This window comes from Gopherus flavomarginatus, chromosome 1 (assembly GCF_025201925.1).
Source record: "Gopherus flavomarginatus isolate rGopFla2 chromosome 1, rGopFla2.mat.asm, whole genome shotgun sequence".
NCBI classification, from domain to species: Eukaryota; Metazoa; Chordata; order Testudines; family Testudinidae; genus Gopherus; species Gopherus flavomarginatus.
In genome coordinates, this window is record NC_066617.1 from 273,467,647 (window position 1) to 273,488,227 (window position 20,581).

Sequence of the window (20,581 nt, forward strand, 5' to 3'; positions counted from 1 at the left end):
AACCAAATCCTAGCTCCAAGTGCCCTCCCCATAGGAACCCTAACCCTAGCTCCAAGTGCCCTATCCATAGGAACCCTAACTCTAGCTCCAAGTGCCCTACCTTTAGGATCCCTAACCCTAGGGCGGGAAGCCCTACCCATAGTAACTCTAACTCTAGCTCTAAGTGCCTTTCCCACAGGAAGCCTTACCATAGCTCCAAGTGCCCTTCCCAGAGGAACCCTAACCCTAGGGCAGGAAGCCCTATGCATAGGAAGCGTAACCCTAGCTCTAAGTGTCATACCCTTAAGAACGTTAACCCTAGGGCAAGGCGCCCAACCCATATGAACCCAAACCCCAGCTCCAAGTGCTGAACCCTAGGAACCCTAATCAGGACATCAAGAACCTCCAGTCAGACCCCCAGAAGCATGAAAGCAGCTTTTAAAATAATTCATTTTGATTTTCCCTTGTCTTTCTGAGCCTCCTAGGTATAGTTGCTTCACATTTTCAAAGTTCTTCAACAACCATAAAAACTTTATATATATATAGAGAGAGGAGAGAGAGAGAGAGAGAGAGATAAATGAGAGCTGAGATTCTCAGACTGTCTCTCAACAGCTGAAGCTTGTCCCCGCCCCTCCCCCAAGTTTTGCAATAAAAATTTTTTATTCAATTTGGCAATACTCTGAACCTCCTATCTTATAAGCTGAAACTCTCTTCCGTTTTGCTACGTTTTGGAGGGGGAGAGCGGCCCCCAGATTTCCACCAGCGGGTGGCAATGACTTTCCATCAATTCAGCCTAAATGATCCTTTGCAGGTAATGTAAATAATTGGTCCCCTCAGGTTCAGCGCTGCGTGCGACGCGGGTGTGTGTGTGTGTGTGTGTGTGTGTGTGTGTGTGTGTGTGTGTGTGTGTGTGTGTGTGTGTGTGTGTGTGTGTGTGTGTGTGTGTGTGTGTGTGTGTGTGTGTGTGTGTGTGTGTGTGTGTGTGTGTGTGTGTGTGTGTGTGTGTGTGTGTGTGTGTGTGTGTGTGTGTGTGTGCTGTCCCGCACTGTACCTAGACCATGAAGGGGGATGTCGCTTTATCCTTGTTGGTCTGGAGCATCCTCCCCCCACGCACCTTTTCCCGGAGGGGGCAGGGCACGTTAACTGGCCCGAAAACCAGCCCCTGGAATAAGCAAGGAGCAAAAAGTCCCCGCCTGACCGCTCATGTAGCCCGTGAGCCACACCCCGCTCCGCCTCTCGCGCCAGCCCCACCCCTAGCGCCGCGTACTGGCTCTGAGGAGCTGCCGCCTGTTTTAGCCACGCTAGTCCTTCGGCTGGCTGCTCTGATTGGTCTCCTGGGTGACCAATAGCGCGGGAAAGCGCATCTCCGGGCCAATGGGAGCAGGGTGCCGGGTTCGTAGGCGGAGCTATTGTATGAATCAGCGGGGTAGGGGGCGAGAGGTGGGAGGGAGGTCAGAGAAGAGCGGGGCTGGTCTCTGTTGCTTCACTCTCCTGTGTGGCAGCGGCCCCCTGCTCCGACACCGAGTTCGCCTTGCCCATGGCGGCGGCCGCGGCGCTGCTGCTGCTCCTGTGCGCGTGGCTGCTCCCGTGCGGGGCCTTAGCCTCCCCCAAGGCCGTGACGGCCCGTCTGGCGGCGAAGTGGCCGGCGACCTCCCTGCTGCTGGAGGCGAGGTGTGTGCGGGCAACACACGCGGGGCCCGGGCAGGGGAGCGGCCGCGGCATGTGGGGCACTGGGGAGTCCTGACTTTAGCGGGAGACTCTCCGGTGCCGCTTCCCCCTCGAGAGGGAGGACGAGGCTCCCTGTAATACGAGTTTTGTCTTGAGCGGTGCAAGTTTTTGTGAGTGTCGAGTAATTGTGGGTGCTCCTTTTGAGACACCTCCGCCTCAGTAGTAACCCTCAATTTAGTAGTTATTGCAAGGAAGAAAAAAAGAGGCTGTTCCCCTACTGGATCAGCAATATGTTCTGTTCAGTCCAGTATCCTCTTTCTGATAGATGCCAGTATGGGTGGATGTTTTAGAGGAAGGTGCAAAATGTGATTATTTGCCTGCTTTTCTTGCCCCACCCTTTGGGAGAAGCATTTCCTAATTCAGAGGTCGGCAACTTGTGGCACATGGCTTGCCAGGGTAAGTACCTTGGTGGGCTGGGCCAGTTTGTTTACCTGCCATGTTGACAGGTTCGGCAGACCGTGGTTCCCACTGGCTTCCTACCGCCCCCATTGGCCTGGGACGGTGAACTGCTGCCAGTGGGAGCTGCAATCGGCTAAACCTGCCGATGTGGCCAGTAAACAAACTGGCCCGGCCTGCCAGGTGCTTACCCTAGTGAGCCGCGTGCCAGAGGATGCCGACCCCTACCCTAATAGTTAATGATTGAATTAAGGCCTGAAACGTTGACTGTGGTCTCTAAGGCCTGTGGTCTACACTGGGCGGGATCGATCTAAGCTATGCAATTTCAGCTATGAGAATAGCATAGCTGAAGTCGATGTATATTAGATCGACTTAGATTGACTTACTGAGGCCACGTCCAGACTAGGAATTAAAATCGATTTTAGATACGCAACTTCAGCTACGAGAATAACGTAGCTGAAGTCGAATTTCTAAAATCGAGGTACTCACCAGTCTGGACGGCGCGGCATCGATGTCCGCGGCTCTCCGCGTCGATTCCGGAACTCCGTTCGGATTGATGGAGTTCCGGAATCGATGTAAGCGCGCTCGGGGATCGATACACCGCGTCCAGACTAGACGCGATATATCGATCCCCGAGCAATCGATTTTAACCCGCCGATGCCGCGGGTTAGTCTGGACGAGGGCTGAGTGTCCTCGCAGCGTGGGATCGATGGCCGCTGCTCCCCAGTCCACTCTGCTTCTGCCTCTTGCACTGGTGGAGTTCTGGAGTCAACGGGGAGTGTGTTTGGGAATCGATGTATCATGACATCGATCCCCAATAGACTGATCATTTCCTGCCGATCCGGCAGTTAGTGTAGACATACCTTTAATTGAGATATATCTGCCCTAATACTTCCCACTGTCATAGCAGTTCACATCTTTAAGGAGCATACATGGATGCTGTTGGCTATTTATATAGTGCTATGGTTGTATGAGTTAACAAACTATATCATTTTCAAAATATAGTACATAAAAGTTGTTATATTTTCCCCTACTCACATGTTTTACAGGTCAAATTGAGGAGCAACAACCAGCTATTAGATAAGGTTTTCACCTCCTAGCTCAGAGATATCTACATAAAGCTGAACCCACCCATCTTCCTAGTAAAATAACTTTCCCCTCCCAAATGCAGCAAAGGCATATCAAGTAAAGGGTGGATAAATGTGTATAGTTTTAATATTACTAAAACAAAACCAACACACTTAAAGTGATACTGTTAGCTTGAATCTCCTCAATTTCAAAAAATGAGTTAAACGTAGTTTCTAGTACTATATATGCCCTTTGCAGCCTCTATCACTAAATATGGATTTACAATTGTACTTTCTCATTTTTATAACTTTTATCACCCCTCTTGCTGTGTGAAAGACTCACATAGCAGTCAATTCATCAGTTTCCCCTTTCTATGTACATTTACAGCTCTTCATCTATAAACATTGGAAGCAAAGTAGCAAATTTTCTGTTGATGTCCTTTTAACAATAGAAGTGTGATTACAAAGAGTGACATTAATTAAATTGAGAGGAATTTAGTTCTTTGCAATAAAACCAATAACTGTCCTTCACTATTGTGGTGGTAACAAACTATCCATCTTTAAAGGCTCTGTGTAGGTTGGAGACCACCTGTGGATCTCCAGCTAGGTTATTGTCACTGGTACAGTTTTGTAACTAATTAAATATTCTCAACTGATCAAATGTGCATTTTCATTTTTGCAAAGCAAATATAGAAAAAATGTATGTGTTTAATTGCATATGTATATTCTGTATGTTGACATGTATGTGAAACAAAAATAAAATAGACTATAAGTTTCATCTATTCCTGTAAAAGGTGCTAATCTACCTCTATCTACCTGCTGATTTTACTGTGCAGATCTGATTGCTGAGCTTGAGGCACACTGAAAGCATTTGGTTCTGACTTTTAATTTAACTGAAAAAGATACAACTAGGTCAGTGTTCATTATTTTACCATAGAAGCTTGCAAGACTATAGTTAATGTTTAGAACTATTATGTTGCTATATAATTTCAAAGTAGCATAGTGTAGATTTTTACTGTGCTGTACACTTAAACAAAAATCACATATGGACAAATTAATTTTATTTTTTTTAAAACAGTGAATTTATTGCAGAAGAAGGTAATGAGAAGTTTTGGCAGTTTTTGGAAACTGTACGAGAATTAACAATTTATAAGAAAAGAGGTAAGTAATTTAAAAAAATGTTTTAATCAGACACTACCACCTTGTACTAAATATAATTGTAATCTTCTCATTAAGACATTAACTTGAGTTATGCAAAGACTCACTCTTCAACTGCTCCTTGGTAGAGGCTCTTTTGCCACAGTGACAAGATCTTATTTTGTTTAAGTGCATCCTCTTTACATGACTGCTTAAAGCTCGTTTTGGCTCCAAGTTTAGCTGCCCGAGCACACAATGCTGCTAGTGACAATGTCTGACATTGCCTGGCCTGTCTGTCTGATATATGGTATGATGTGACCTTGAGATCATTGAGAATACTTAGTATATTTTCCTTTTGGGGAGGTTTCTACTCTGTGTGAGGGCTCTGAAATGGAGCTTATTCAAGAAATTCAAGAGGTACAGGAGTGCAAGAAGGGAGTCTTATTAAGAAGGGTTTCTGCAGATCCCAGATGCCTGTGGTGAAGCTAGTTGTTGGACGTGAATATTTACTCTAGAAACACCAATTTCTGTGAAAAAAATTGTTACACTCTGCAAGAGTTATGAGTGGTTTCTTTTGCCATTGGGTGTCTCTGAACTGAATATCCTGAAGTACTCAATCATAAACCAATTAGACTCACATGGTCACAAAACATAATGATTATCATTTATATAAATACTGCAAAGTTGATTAAAATAATAAAATTAAAAGGAAAAAATACTAGTTATGCATAATATGAAAAGAAATAAAGGGCAGATTTACAGCTAGTTGAATTCTCAAGCCCATTTAAAAAGTAGTTGAATTAAAACCCTCTGATCCAGCCTAAGTAAGGGGCTGTACTGTCCCAGGAGCAAGACAGGAACAGTTTGTGACTGACAGTCCAAGTCAGCTGAGAACATCACTATATCTTCTATTAAATATAAACAAAAAAACAGATGTAACAAAAAAGCTCTATTTTCCGTTTCCTGTCAAAGGATTTTCTTCAACTAATTACACTAAGATTGAATTGCATCTTTTATTTAGATGTGGTAGAATTACTTGTACAACTTGAATGTTAGTACTACCCATTAAGTCAAAAGTCCCCAAAGTGGGATGCACCTCCTACCAGAGCTGTCCCTAGGCTATGGTGAATCTAGGCGACCTGCTTTGGAAGGCCCTGTGCTTCATGAGGAAGTGGGCGGGGAAGTGAGGTGGGCGAGGAGGAACCCCCCTGACAATCTCCCCTCAGCGCTTTCTGCCTGCTGGCAGGCCCCACCAGTCAGCACCTCCCCCTCCGTCCCAGTGCCTACTGCCAATCAGCTGTTTTGGGGTGGGGTGGGGCCTTGAGGTAAGGGGTGGAGTAGGGGCAGGGCCTGAGTGAGCACACCTCTGGCAGAAACTTGGTGCCTATGTCCCATGCTCTGCCCCCTATGGGGGTGTGGAGGAATGTTTGGGAGGATGTGGTGGCCCTGGTCTGATGCGGTATGGCTGTCCTTATGTCTCCTGCTGCTGCCCCAGGATCTATGGCTCCACTCCTGGCCCTGGGCAGTGTGTGTGCAGACAGGTGAGGGGAGGCATGACCCTAAAAGTTTAGGGACCACTGCATTAAGTCATGGGGAGAGGAGGACAGATGCTGGGAAAAACAAAGGCATTGTCAAAAGCTTTCAAAATCAGTCATGAAATGTGTGTAAGAATACAATAAATGGAAAAACAGGAGAAGCTACACAACTCATTTTTTACATCCTTCTGGAAGAGGAGATGAAAACTGAAGATCCTAATTTACAGGAATTGAAGCCACACTAATTAATAATCATTGGTGACTAACAATGTAGATATCTGTTGAGCATAAATCTGAATCCATGTTTAGCTATATTTATCGCTTAAGTTATATAGAGAACAGTTGTATGACTGAGGATGTAGAGAGGGAAAACTGTATGTGTATAAAGTATGGCTGGTGGATTTGCATCCCAGCCCAGTGGCAATTACTTATTAAGAGTGTTGGAGAACTAGGCAAGATAGTACAGGATTAGAAAAAAACACAAATGTGGAAGTTTTTATTTTTAAAAGATAAAAAGACCTAAGGCATCTGGTAAGTCTAATTTTAAAACTTGGTAAGATGATAGAACTGGTATTGAGAGAGAAATCATTATAAGAGTAATAGAATCAATAGCAGTGAGGAATTTGGGCACACATTAAAAATAAAGCCTTAGAAACTTTATCATTTTTGTATGTAATTAATTACAAAGTTAGTGGATAAAAAAAAGATTCAGGCAGAGCAATCTGTATGGAATTTGGTGAAACCTTTAAGTGATACATTGAATACAAGTGTGTGACAATAAGTATTCAAAATGGCTGGGGCTTGAGCAGGGATCCTAGTTTTCTGTGATTAAAAAAAGAACAAAATTATCTGGAAAAAATTAAAGTCTGTTTTTCCCCATTAAAATTAAATGTTGAACTTTAGTTTCCCTAGCCAAAATACATATAGGTGTCAGTTTAACACTGTTATATTTACAATTTTTAAGCACGTTCAAAGCCTACCAGTGCCATCAATCATAATACAATTAATAGAATTGCTCTCTTGCCGTCCAGCTCTGAAAGTAAGCCCGCTGTCAGCAGTGCTGCTGGCAGTGGCGCTGCCTTCAGCTCTGGGTGCCCAGCCAGCAGCTGCCACTCTCCATGCCACTACCACCAGCAGTTTCTCAGCCCCCCCAGAATATGTTCTGTGCCCCCCAGTTTGAGAATCTATAGAATAAGTGACACTGGTACTTGATGTACAATTTAGTAAATAGTTAATGTTTATTCACAAAATATAAAAGCTAAAGATTCTCTGCAAAAATGCGAATTCCATGTTTTTCCACAGCAAACATTTCTAGGCTCTTTGGACATGAGTGATGTCCTTTGACCAGTTTTCCAGCCATGTAACAATAAACAAAATGCATTATATTAAGTCAGAGGAAAATATCCTGGCAGCGCAGGCAGATATATTGCAGATCATGTCTGCTGCATCTTGACACCTTCATTCTGTGATCTGGAAAGAGGGGTAAATATTATATTACATCTGACACTTTGTGTAATGTAGATTTGGGCTGCATATATATAGAGTTGTCATATCATAGGACAGAGATGTATTAAAACAATTTAAAGATATGTAAGATTGAAAGGGTTAAAACTTGTTACATTTAACACTCAAACAAATATTTTTAAATCTCTAAAAGTTAGTGTGGGAGTACACATTGTGGGTATGCAGTCAGTTCCCCCCGTTACATGGCAGTATTTGCTTTTTATCCTAACTACTTTTCATCATCCATTCAGTCTTAAACTTTGCCACTTAAATCTTAAAATTAATAGAGCAATAAAAACTGAGTCACTTTTTCCTTGAAATAAATTTGCAACATATGTCAACAGATCAATAACATCCAAAATTATTCACTATGGTTAGGGGACTGGTTATTTCTTCAGCGTTAAGTGGGTGCTTAAGTGCTTTTCTGGATTGTGGCCCTATTTACTACTAAACAATACATACACTTGTTACATAGATGTCAATCTTCCATATTCAAGGCAGAATATTGTGCTCCTGCAATTTAATACAACCAATTTGCCAAAAAAAAATCAAGTATTCCAATTATGTTATTTCTAGAGAGAGAGAGAATTGATGAAAGGTAAAGCTAGTGTACCACCAGCAGTAGATACACACTAGTCTGGGAATCCCTGTTGTAAATGACAGATTTGGGTTTGTGATGGAAACAGAGAGGAGAGACTTTTGTGAGGAGTTACTTGATACTTTGTTAGTTGGCAAAGTCAGGTTTCTTAATCTTTCAGGCAAATTGCAAACGCCCTCAGATCTTTTTAGGCCATTTGGGCAGAGGAGTATTGATGAGGGTTGAAAATATGCTATATTGAAACGAAAGACTAAGAAACTGTATTTCAAGAGATGCACTTACTACCATGCTGATTTATTGCTTTAAATGCATGTTTGTGCTGTTTAGCCTTTCTCTGACTCTTGTTACTCCATAATCAGCACCTTTACCAGGTCCAGAAAGGAGCATCAGAATTTCTTCCAAGCTATACTGTTGCAGGAAGCATTACCAACTAAACCTTCCAGCACTGAAATGCAAGGATCCAGAGGGTCTGGGAGCATAAGTGCAAACTTCCTCAGTTCCTGGGGGGTGCTCAACCCCCATTCTGCCCCAGGCCTTGCCCTAACTCCACACTTTCTCCCAAGCCCCCAACTCCTTCCCGCCCCAGACCCCAACCCACTCTGCTCACTTCCCCACTTCTTTCTGCCCTCATTCCTCCTCCCTGCAGTGCCTCCTGCACGCCACTGAACAGCTGATAGCGACGGGTGGGAAGTGCTGATCGGCAGGGCCTGCCAATGGGTGTTGAGCACCCACTATTTTTTTTTCCATGGGTACTCCAGTCCCAGAGCACCCATGGAGCTGACACCTTTATCTGGGAGGGCAGACCCAGCTCCAACCCCCTGATTGGATTAAAAAGCTTACCAGAGTCCCCGTGCAGATGTCAGTCTCCTTTTCTGTAGCCAAACTTCAGGGACCAGTCATAATGATTCTGCATACATTGGATCCTCCTGAACATAAACACTTGATGTGACAAGGACACTTACCTCTTGTAAGTGCCTCCTAGTGACTTGGTGGAATCCTGCACTTTCCCTCTACTCCTGGCACTCCCTGTCAGCTGACAACCTAGCTAGGTAACCTCCAGCCAAGTCACAGAGTCAATATGCATGAGTGAAACCCTTCTGAGGTACTCAAGTCCAAAATAAACACAAACAAAAGTCTTCCAATTCTCTGACTCAAGCAGGATTCAGCCCCTCCTTCCTGAGAATGCCTTCTCTCTTCAGCCCCTCTTGTGCCCTTTTAAATCTAGCCCTTTTCTTTGGATTCTAGTAAAGAGTCTTGTTTCTCTTCTGGTCTTAGGCCACTTCCCCATGGGCTGGTAGAGGGCCCCAGGCCTACCCACTTCTCCAGGTCCCAACCCAGAGACCCTGTAAACAGGACCTTGAATGGGTCCCACTTGGTCCCATCACCTTCACCTGTTACCTTAGGGTTACAGTCCTTGGATTTTCTCCATCTGTTTCCTGCTTGAGCAGAGTCTCTCTGGGGCCTCCTTGTCTGTAGAGTTTCAGTCATCCAACTCTTCTGGTGCCAGCTAGGAATACAGCTCCTTTTAACTGAGCCGGCTGGGCTCTGATTGGCTGCTTTCCTGCAGTCTTTCTATTGATAGCCAGGAAGGACTCAACTTCACTGCTTTTTTCCTGGAACGGGCTGTGGCAGGACCACAAAGCCTCCAGGAGGGGGCCTCAAAGGTTCTGGTACTTCTCATCACATTTGGCCTCATAGGTGTTGGCCTCTGCTAAAAGAGGCAGTCCTCAGGCATACCCCATAAGGATCTGGTACTTATTTTGTGCACCGAAGTACAAATCATTACACTGTGGCTCAAGTCATAGCAATAGCAATGGGTCATATTGAGAGCCAACACCTTAATGTGGATTTACACCTTACACAGGATTATAAATCATGAGTTTCATACTTGAAGCCTGATAGCACGCATGATGCATTCCTGGATCTATAGTTACTGTGGCTCAAGTTCATTGAGTTAAACCCCTGGAATGTCTCCATTTGGACTTGCCTTTGGATTTGGGGGCCCCTTATGTTGCATTGGTTGTTATCCTTGGTACTTAAAGATAAAAGGAAGAAGAGTAAGGCAGTGGGATTGGTTCTTTCTTCTCTTTGTCTTGGAAAATTTTAAAAAAACAAAACAAAACAAGAAAGCCTTACAAGGCTAAACCCATTTCTTTAGCTATGCAAAACACCTTGCAGAACTTCCTGTTTTGGTGCATGATGGTGCTCTAGGAAATTTGTCTCACCCCTTTCTGCTTTTCATTTAACTTAGCCGTTGTTGTCACCCTTGGAAACGTCCTGATACCAGGCCTTGGATCCACAGTTGAATCCAGAATCAAACCATAACCAATTGGATGACTTTACTTGCCTTTCTTGTCCCGGGGAACAGATCAGAAAGCTTTATTGGGATTCTCAGTTCCAGCCTTTCAGATAGGGAGGGTGGGTTCACAAACCTGTGATTATGATAGGGAACTCCCTTCTTGATTGATACTGGCAGGACTGGGAGGCACTACCGTGGGCAGTGTGGCCATTATAACTTTCTCATAGGTATTACTTTGTGTTTAAAAATGCTGAAGCAAGGTAACCACAAAAAGAATGGTCTCCCAGAAGGGTTTGAGGGAAAGGTCTTGTATGGGAACTGTTCTGCCCAGATCTATCACTCTCACTGGTGCTGCTAAAGGAACTGTCTCCTTTACTTGTCCTGAAGTCATTGTCTGAAGAAGAGCAACCTGGGCCTGTAAAATCACTGGACATAAATAAGAATCTTGATGTACAAACTTCACCCGATGACAGTGTAGGTGCACCATCTTCTTCCTCCCCACCAGAAGATATGCACTAATTTCATGAGCTCAAATTAAAAAAAATAGCTACTACCTTAAACTTTCTTTTGGTAACCTTAGCGGAAACCACACTCTTGGTTTTTTTGATATTCTGGGTTCACCTTTCAGCAGTAAGTCTATTTTACCAGATCTAGATATTTTATTAGAGCTGGCAAAATGTGTTTTAAATCCAACATGTGGGATGGCAATTTTTAAAGCAGAATCGTAGATTCCGAGGCGAGAAAGGCCCATTGTGATCATCCAGTCTCACCTCCTGTGTAATACAGGCCATAAAACTTTCCCAAAATAATTTGTAGTGCATGCCTTTTAGAAAAAACATCCAGTCTTGATTTAAAAATTGCCAGTGATGGAGAATCCACCATGACCCTTGTTATACCTTGTTTCAATGGTCATTTACCTTCACTGTTAAAAACATATGCCTTATTTCCAGTCTTAATTTGTCTAGCTTCAGAGAAAGGTATAACACAGTCCAGCCATTGGATTGTGTTTTATACCTTTCTCTGCTAGATTGAAGAGCCCATAATTAAATATTTGTTCCTTGTGTAGGTACTTAGACTGTAATCATCACCCCCAACCTTCTTTTAATAAAGCTAAACAAATTGAGCTCCTTGAGTCTTCCACTATAAGGCATGTGTTCTAATCCTGCAATCATTCCTGTGGCTCTTCTCAGAACCCTTTTCAGTTTATCAACACCCTTCTTGAACTGTGAGTTCCAGGACTGCACACAATATTTCAGCAGCAGTCACAGTAATGCCAAATACAGAGATAAAATAATTTGTTTATCCCACTCGAGATTCCCTTGTTTAGCCGTTTTCGTTACAGCATCACACTGGAAGCTCATCTTCAACTGAATATCCAGCATGACTCCCAAATCTTTTTCAGAGTCACTGCTTCCTGGGATAGAGTCCCCCATTCTGAAAGTAATCCAGATTGCATTCTGTCCATGACTTGTCCTCTTCATTATTTATCACTCCCCAAGTTTTTGTGTCATCTGCAAACTTTATCAGTGATGATTTTATGTTTTCTTCCAGGTCGTTGATAAATATGTTAAATAGCATAGGGCCAAGAACCAATCCTTGCAGGACCCCACTAAAAGCAAACCTGCATGATGATAATTCCCCATTTAAAATGACATTTTGAGACCTATCTGTTAGCCATCTTTTAATCCATTAACTGTGTGCCATGTTAATGTTATATCTTTTTTTCCCTTCAAACTGTTGTATGGTAGCAAGTCAAATGCCTTACAGAAGTGTAAGTAGATTATATCAACACTTGTTATCATCAATTAAACTAGTAATCTCATCAAACAGATATGAGATTAGTTTGATAGAATCTATTTCCATAAACCCCATGTTGATAGGCATCAATTATATTACCTTCCTTTAATTCTTTATTAATCAAGTCCCATATCAGCTGCTCCATTATCTTGCCTGGAATCAGTGTCAGATCTGCAGGCTGATAGCCATGTTGGTCATCCCATCTACCCTATTTAAATATCGGCACATTAGCTTCGAGTAGTAGTATCCCTATGGGTGCTCCACTATAGGTGTGTCTGCACTCCTGAACTGCTGATTGGAAGCTTCGGTAGCAGTCTGTCCCACCCGCACATGCGCTACTCCTCGCCTGCCACGAGGCTTGCCAGCATGCACAGGTATTCCCTCTTCAGTTCCTTCTCAACCACTCCTGGCTAGAGATTAACAGTCTTTAGTTTTGTAAATTGTATCTTTCCTTGAAGCCTTTTCCTTTGTTACCTTATTTGTTTTTTGAAGAAGTAGAAAAGAAGAAAGGGTTTTCCTACCACCAACTCTGGCTCTCCAGCTTCAAAAAGTGCTTCATTTGCAAGGAATCTATCCCATTGACTGCCAGATCCTCGCTTGTTGGGAGAAAAGCACAATCCACAAAAGTGTGGTTGGTGCCAGCAACTGAAACCCTGGGCTAGGAAAGAGAGAGTTAAGGCTCAAACTCCTGCTCGTGGAGTCAGCCCTTCATGCCCCAAAGTCCCGGCAAGAACTCTCAGTGCAACCTTTTTACTTCGAAGGCAGATGATCCCAAGGAGACGAACCAGTCGTTCAAGACCACTACGAAAGGGTCTGTGAGTCCCCATAGCAAGCCCTGAATGAGCTGGAAACGATTTCCAGCTCTATTGGTATTGGTACTGAAGTCACTGAAGCTGTCTAAAGCTGGTACCCAGGTCATGCCTGGCACCAAGCCAACAGAATATGTTGGTCTGCCAAAGACCCGATGGGTATAGGCAAAGAAGTACTGGTACCTCAGAGGCGTGAAAGCCATGGAAGATCCACTCTGGACAAGGGTACATTTGCATGGACATCGGCACTGGCACAGACCCTGGTGCACGTGACACCAGCAGATTATATGGCTAGGGTTGCATCTCCGACTCCATTGTTACAAGCTTCTCAGCACCGACAAACGCCACTGGTACTGATGCCATCCACACCACCTGATTTCTGGTGTGTGACAAATCTCTTAGTGTTCTATACACTGGACTCACCCCTGTACTAAGTTCTCCAAGAGCATTGGACTTGCTGACATCTCCCTGCCGCGCACTGCCTTTCTCATCATCGGAGTCGGAAAGTGAGCAAGAGGACTTGGGTTCCCACTGGCCTTACTCGTCATATGAGGCCTTATTTCACTATTGGCACCAGTTATATCGTCCACCTGACCCTCAACCTCCATGGTTTGGCCAACTGTGGTACTTGCCACGGGTCCCCTACCCTAAGTGGCTGTACTGGGACTCTTGGCAGACTCAGAGGCAGCAGGCCTCCCAGGCACCTAGTATGACATACCAACAGACAAGGTGGCATCCTCCTTCAGCTGCAGCTTCAAAGGCTTCAGACTTGCAGCTGGGGAAGGAAGTTGCGGCAGAGGAGGAAGATGTTCCTCAAGCTCATTTCTGGTCATCCTGAGATTAGTGATGATGCCTGCTCCGCCATCCATGGTTGATGATTTTAAATCATTCCAGGTCCTATCTCAGAAGGTGGCAGAAGCCCTGCAAATACAGTTGCAGGAAGTGACTGAGCCTCACTACAAATTGATGGACATTTTACACTCTTCTGCCTCTACCATTGTGGCCCTCTCAGTTAATGAGGCACTTCTGGACCCCACCAAAGTCATATGGCAGACCCCTGTATCCATCCTGCCAGCATGCAAGTGGGTGGACAAAATGTATTACATGCTGGCAAAGGATACAGAATTTCTCTTTTCCCACTCGCCTCCGAATTCCATCATTGTGAATACGGTTAATTCTAGGGGTCACCAGCAGCAGTTTAAATCCTCCACAAATGACTGAGATGGGAAATGTTTGGACCTGTTTGGCTGAAAGGCATATTCATCAGCCATCCTCCTGTTCCGTGTAGCAAATTACCAGGCCTAGCTGGCAAAATAGGACTACCAGAACTATACGAAATTCAGTTCCTTTATTTAATAACTTCCGGACTCCCATAAAGATCAACTCAAGGCCATAATCAATGAAGGTGGCTTTAGCTGATGGCTAAAACGTCCCTCTAGTCTGCATTAGACGTGGCCAACATGGCGGCACGCTCGATTTCCATGGCCTTTGTTATAAGATGGGCTTTGTGGCTGCATTTGTCCAGGACGAAGTTATTTGCTGAAAAGACTGACATCTCTTCACACGTTGAAGGATTTGTGGGTGACTCTTTGATCCTTAGGTATATATATATAGAACTGGAAAGGACCTTGAGAGGTCATCTAATCCAGTCTTCTACTCTCATGGCGGGACTCAGTATTATCTAAACCATCCCTGACAGGTGTTTGTCTAACCTGCTCTTAAAAATCTACAGTGATACAGATTCCACAACCTCCCTAGGCAATTTGTTCCAGTGCTTAACCACTCTGACAGATAGGAAGTTTTTCCTAATGTCCAACCTAAACCTCTCTTGCTGCAATTTAAGCCCCTTTCTTCTTGTCCTATCGTCAAAAGTTAACAAGAACTTTTTTCTTCCTCCTCCTTGTAACGATATTTTATGTACTTCAAAACTGTTATCATGTCCTCTCTGTCCTCTCTTCTCTAGACGAAACAAAGCCAGTTTTTTCAGTCTTCCCACATAGGTCATGTTTTCTAGACCTTTAATTGTTTTTGCTTCTCGATTCTTTAATTGAATTACTTCTCGTGTCTTGCTTACAACACTCCTGCTAAAAACATCCCAGAATGGTGTTTTGCTTTTTTTGTAACAGTGTTACACTCTTGACTCATGTTTATCTTGTGATCCACTATGATCCCCACATCCCTTTCTGCAGGACTCCTTGCTAGTAAGTCATTTCCCATTTTGCATGTGTGCAACTGATTGTTCCTTCGTAACTAGAGTACTTTGCATTTGTCCTTATTAAATTTTATCTTATTTACTTCAGACTACTTCTCCAGTTTGTCCAGATCATTTTAAATTTTAATTCTACCCTGCAAAGCACTTGCAGTCCCTCCCAGCTTGGTATCATCCACAGACTTGATAAAGCTATTGAACAGAACTGGACCCGGAATTGATCTCTGTGGGACCCCACTTGATATGCCCTTCCAGCTTGACTGTGAACCACTGATAACTACTCTCTGGGAATGGTTTTCTGACTAGTTATGTACCCATCTTATAGTAGCTCCATCTAGGTTGTATTTCCTTAGTTTATTTAGGAGAAGGTCATGTGAGACAGTATTAAAAAATCTTACCAAAGTCAAGATATACCGCACCTACAGCTTCTGCCCTATCTACAAGGCTTGTTACCCTATCAAAGAAAGCTATTAGGTTGTTTTGATATGATTTGTTCTTGACAAATCCATGCTGACTGTTACTTATCACCTTACTATCTTCTAGGTGTTGACAAATTGATTGCTTAATTATTTGCTCCATTAACTTTCTGGGTATTGAAGTTAAGATGACTGGTCTATAGTTCCCCATTGTCCTTATTTCCCTTTTTATAGACTACATTTGCTCTTTTCCAATCCTCTGGAATCTCTCCTGTCTCAGATATCTCTTCAGTCAGCTCCTTGAGTATTCTAAGATGTATTTCATCTGGCCATGGTAACTTGAAGACATTTAACTTGCCTAAGTAATTTTTAACTTGTTCTTTCCTTATTTTAGCCTCTGATTTTACTTCATTTTTCACTTGCATTCACTATGTTAGACATCCAGCGCTACTGACATTTTGGTGAAAACTGAAATAAAGTCATTTAGCACTTCTGCTGTTTCCACATTTTCTGTTTTTTCCCTCTTTCAGTTAAGATAAGCTTTATGAAAGCCTTTATATTACATCTGCTAGAAGAGTTAGTGAGCTTCAGGCTCTTATGATTGCAACCCCCATTTAGAGCCTTTCACAAAGATAAAGTGGTCTTCCATTCACATCTGAAATTTTTCTCAGAGGTGGTAAAAGCGTGTAACCACAACCAGTCCATAAACTTGTCAGTATTTTTTTCTAGGCCTCACTTTCAGTGAAAGGAAAGATAGCAGTTCACCATGGATGCTAAGACAGTATTAGCCTTATATTTGAATAGTTCTAAAGCATATAAGAAAATCACCTAGACTGCTTTTCTCGTGTGGGGAAAAGAATAAGGACCAGGCATTCACATCTCAGTGCCTTCCTAAGTCTATTAGACTCTATTGAATAGTGTGTTAAACACTCCACTATTCCTCTTTCAGGAGGTTTTGGAGCACTCTTGTTTAGGGTGAAGGTTGTTTTGATGGCCTTCCTTAGACATACTCTCATATTAGAAATTTGTAGAGCTGGCACTTGGAACTTCAGTCATACTTTTACAAAATGTTATTCCTTAGGTCTGGCATAAACCAGATGAATAATTTGATAGAGAAATATTATAATCTCTATTTAAATAGGATCCACTGTCTGGAGGGACGAGTTCTGATTGCCAAACTCCCTAGAATGGGAATGTGCAGAGGCCATCTGAAGAACTGAAGGTTACTCTCCTGTGATGAGAGTTTGAGATGAACCTCTGCATAGTCACATTCCATACCCACCTTCCTCTCTTCCCTGGAGTCCTAATTTGAACTTTCAACCTGAGGAGCAGTGGAAAGAACTGAGATGGTTGGTATGCTACACCCCCTTTCATAGTTTTGCTCTTCAAACACTTGGCGTTGCAAAGGGAGGTGCAGGGGGCATGAGAGAAGTTTAATGGGCATTGCTGGTCTAAAGTTCCACTAGTCCAAGCTGCACTGATAGTGCATCCCAAAAACAAATGTGCAGAGGCCATCTGGAAGAACTCCATGTACAGGTGAGTAACCTTATAGCTTGTATAAAATGTTTTGGAACAGCACAAAGCACAAAGAGCCTCAGATTCAGAAAAAAAATATGAATACATTATGAGCAGTAAGTGAAGCTATACAGGGAAGCATTATTGCCTTTCTTGTCCTGAGTTGATTTTTCAGTTCCTGAAAATGGTGAATTAGTTCACACTTGCAGCTTTTTTTCCCATTGATGTGAGGCTTTTAGTTTTGCTGAGTAAAACAATTCACCGAGTGAGACAGTTCAGATCCTTTTGTGTTCCACTGGTAATCAATACTGGTGTAATATTTGCATATTGCCTAATGCCAATGGACATGCCATACTATTTGAGGCCAAATACTAAAATCTTCCCTGTATTGTTTTTAACAGATTCAGAACATTCTTATTACAACTTAATCTTGAAGAAAGCAGGACAATTTTTATCCAATTTGAAGATCAATCTCTTGAAGTTTGCTCTTTCCATAAGGGCATACTCACCAACTGTTCAGATGTTTCAACAGGTGTGTAAAATTAGCTGATATATTTGGTCTTCTGAAATGTTTGATAGCTGTACTTTGAAGTAAATCATGTAGTCTATAACATCTGTAGAATGTAATAGACATTACTTGGAACCAAACATGATGAATGTTATAAATAGGTTATGTTATAATGTACTTTATAAAAGCATTGTATTAAGTTTTGAGGAAAAAGTGTCCATGTTTATGGGATAGATAGCTTTTTTTTTTTTAAGGAGAGTTTTGTTGAATCTGTTTTTACGTCAGAGCTCAGGCTTATTTTCTATACTGCTTTGGGAATGAAGACTTTTTGCTCTTCACAATTTAAGCTTTCCCCAAGTAGGAAAATCTTTCCTGTGGTTGGCATTCTGGATTCATTGCTTAGTGGGGTTTTCATTTCTATCCCACTCTATAGTTTGGACATTTTTAGGACAGATAGAGCACTGTCAGATCTCTACCTCCTTCCATTGCTGAGAAGGGGGAAGATAGGAAATGAAGTACATACTCAGATCATTCATATTTCATGCCACCAGCCTAAGCTTATACTTCCTCCTGTTGTTCTCCTGTAGCAGTGCTGCTTTCAAGAAATATCTGAATGGGAAAGAAATATCTGAATGGGATCCTCAGCTGTCTCCTAGTTTAGCTCTTTGGCAACAAGTTCATTCTCTAGTGATGGTGGATCAATTCAAAAGCCATTTTCTTCATTTTTTTTCTTGCTTCCCTTTGTGAAAGTAAACTTATTGCTCTAGCTGAGAGAAGGTAGGAGGAGACCTGAAGTAGGAGGTAATTAAAAAATATCCAGAGACTTTGAGGACAGAGCTCCAAGAAGAATTATGGAATAGGGGTAAAAGACAGGGAAAAATGAATAACAGAAGTGAACTGTTTAATTTTGAGAGTAGTATTGTATTTAATTTTCTTTTGCCTACTTATCTCTCGCTGTTCATTAGCATGTCAGCCAACAACTCAAAAGTAAAATCCTTCCTTCTTTGAATACATTCCACCAATGCAAAGTTTGTGAAAGAGATCTCCCCGCCTACTCTCCCCAAAAAGATAAAACAGTAGATGTGAATATTTGTTCTTTAAAATAAAAATGGATTTGGTAGAATGTTGCTCTGTTGAGAAAACATATGTTTATATGGTTTTTTTTTAATCTTTTTAATTATTGTCTTCACATGTACCCAATTTTGAATTTATCTAATTAAAAGCACAACTTAATAGTAGCTGATGAGTTATTTTAATCAAAGTTGTGCATTAATTTTAAGTTATAGTGCAATTAAAGCAGATTGGTTGTGTGTAATTGTTGAAATATTAAGATTGCAGCTGATGAACCTCCACCAGAAGGTTGCAGTGCATTTGTGGTTATTCATGAAAAGCGCACCTGTAAGACTAATGAAATTAAAAAACTTCTGAAGAAGGCAGCCGAGAGGTAAATATAATGTATTGTCTTAAGGAAACACATATTATTAAAGAGGAAAATGTAATATTGCACTACAAAAACTTCAAGTATCTTGAAAGCGCACACTTATCTGATTTGTTTTTTATGAAGCAAATAAATCATGCACTATGCTTGAAGACTTCATCTATTAATAATTTGTTATTTTGAAAAGTGTGTTATTGTTGATCTTGAAATGTTATAAATATTTACTGTTACAAGAAATTAACCAAACTGTGAATCCAAAATATTATGTTAAAAAAAACCATAGGGCTGGATTCATCCAGCCTAATGCAAAGAGACATACTTTGCATTTCACTGAGTTTCTGTGAGGGGAAGATAGGTTTAAATACTTGTTACTCTTTTTTGACTCACCCAAACAGTTAACAAAAATTTGGGCGCTAGCGGGTTGTTTCAGTTAGGAGGAAAAATGGATGATGATATCAGGCATTTTTATGCAATCCTGTTTCTTTACAAAGAATGTACATGAAATCCTGTTTTCCTGAATAAAGCAGGAATCAAACTGCAGGAGACAGTTTATTTTCTGTCTTCTTAGTTCCAAGCCCCTTTCAAGCCAGAACTTATCTCCAAAAGAGTTGCTTTTTACACTTACCTTGAACTAAGAGCAGCTGTTACACCTACCAGCTTCAGCAAGGTTTAATCCAAGGCATAACATTGCAGTGCACTCTGTTGGAGTTCATCAGCCAATACAATGAATCAGTGTTTGCTTTCATTGTACTTCTTCCCCCATCCAGTCAGTGCCATTCATGTTTTGGACTGCTGGACCGCTGGTAGCCATTCAGTGGAGTGGAGATTGTGACAGCTTTTCGCTGATATAATCAACCTTCCTCCCAACCCTGCTAGACTTCCCTCCTTTGGAGGCCTCCTGTAGGGTCTATGACTGCAGAAACCAGCATAGTCCTTGGATGAATCTAGCCTGTAAGGTCAAATCTGTATAATATGTTAAAATCATTTACTAAATATATGTGTAGAACTAGCGAAAACAATTACACTTAACACGGAGAAAATGGAAAGTAATTTATGTGCTTTCCAAGACCTATGTTTAGTGTTTTGGATATTTTCCTGGAATGGTCATTGCCATCATAACTTTGTGAAGCAGTGCAGGTGATACCCTCAACTTCTCTGCAGAGATAAGTGGAGCTGAAAGACACTCCTGCAAGGCACAAATCCAGGACTCTGCTATGTATAAAATATAAACCACAAAAAGTTTTAATCATAGAATCATAGGACTGGAAGGGACCTCGAGAGGTCATATTCTAGTCCACATATCTTTTTGGATTCTGTGGATTACAAAAACCTCCTGAGTTTTACTTACATGGTTTTTTCCCCTATGACCACAGCCTCTTGCTGGAATTACAAGTCAGTATATAAGTCAATTGCTTGTTTATCGAATATCCATGATTTCCACCTAAATACTTCAGTGTTGAAGTTGCATCAGGCTATTTTTGGCAACTCTAGTGTATTTCCTGCCCTGAAAACTTTCTTCTAACTTCTTAGATTTAAAAGTATATACCAAAATATTATAGCTTTAAAAAAACAAAATTAAATTATTTTGCCCAGCATTAGGGCATTTTGAGACCTTGACTCTCACTCCAAGCCTTTTTAATAAAGTCT

The 20,581-nt window shown here is 42.0% G+C and overlaps 1 protein-coding gene across 2 annotated transcripts in view; it reads left to right on the forward strand.

The window, feature by feature from the left end:
* Window positions 1-1,457: 1,457 nt before the first annotated feature.
* The window catches only part of UGGT2 (UDP-glucose glycoprotein glucosyltransferase 2), a 280,647-nt gene continuing 261,523 nt past the window's right edge, over window positions 1,458-20,581 (forward strand). For both annotated transcript variants that reach the window (XM_050947053.1, XM_050947062.1), the window contains exons 1-4: window positions 1,458-1,650; window positions 4,249-4,331; window positions 17,390-17,520; window positions 18,828-18,940. In XM_050947053.1, coding sequence (XP_050803010.1) covers window positions 1,517-1,650; window positions 4,249-4,331; window positions 17,390-17,520; window positions 18,828-18,940 — 461 coding nt within the window. In that variant the 5' untranslated portion in view covers window positions 1,458-1,516. The remainder of the gene's footprint in view (window positions 1,651-4,248; window positions 4,332-17,389; window positions 17,521-18,827; window positions 18,941-20,581) is intronic.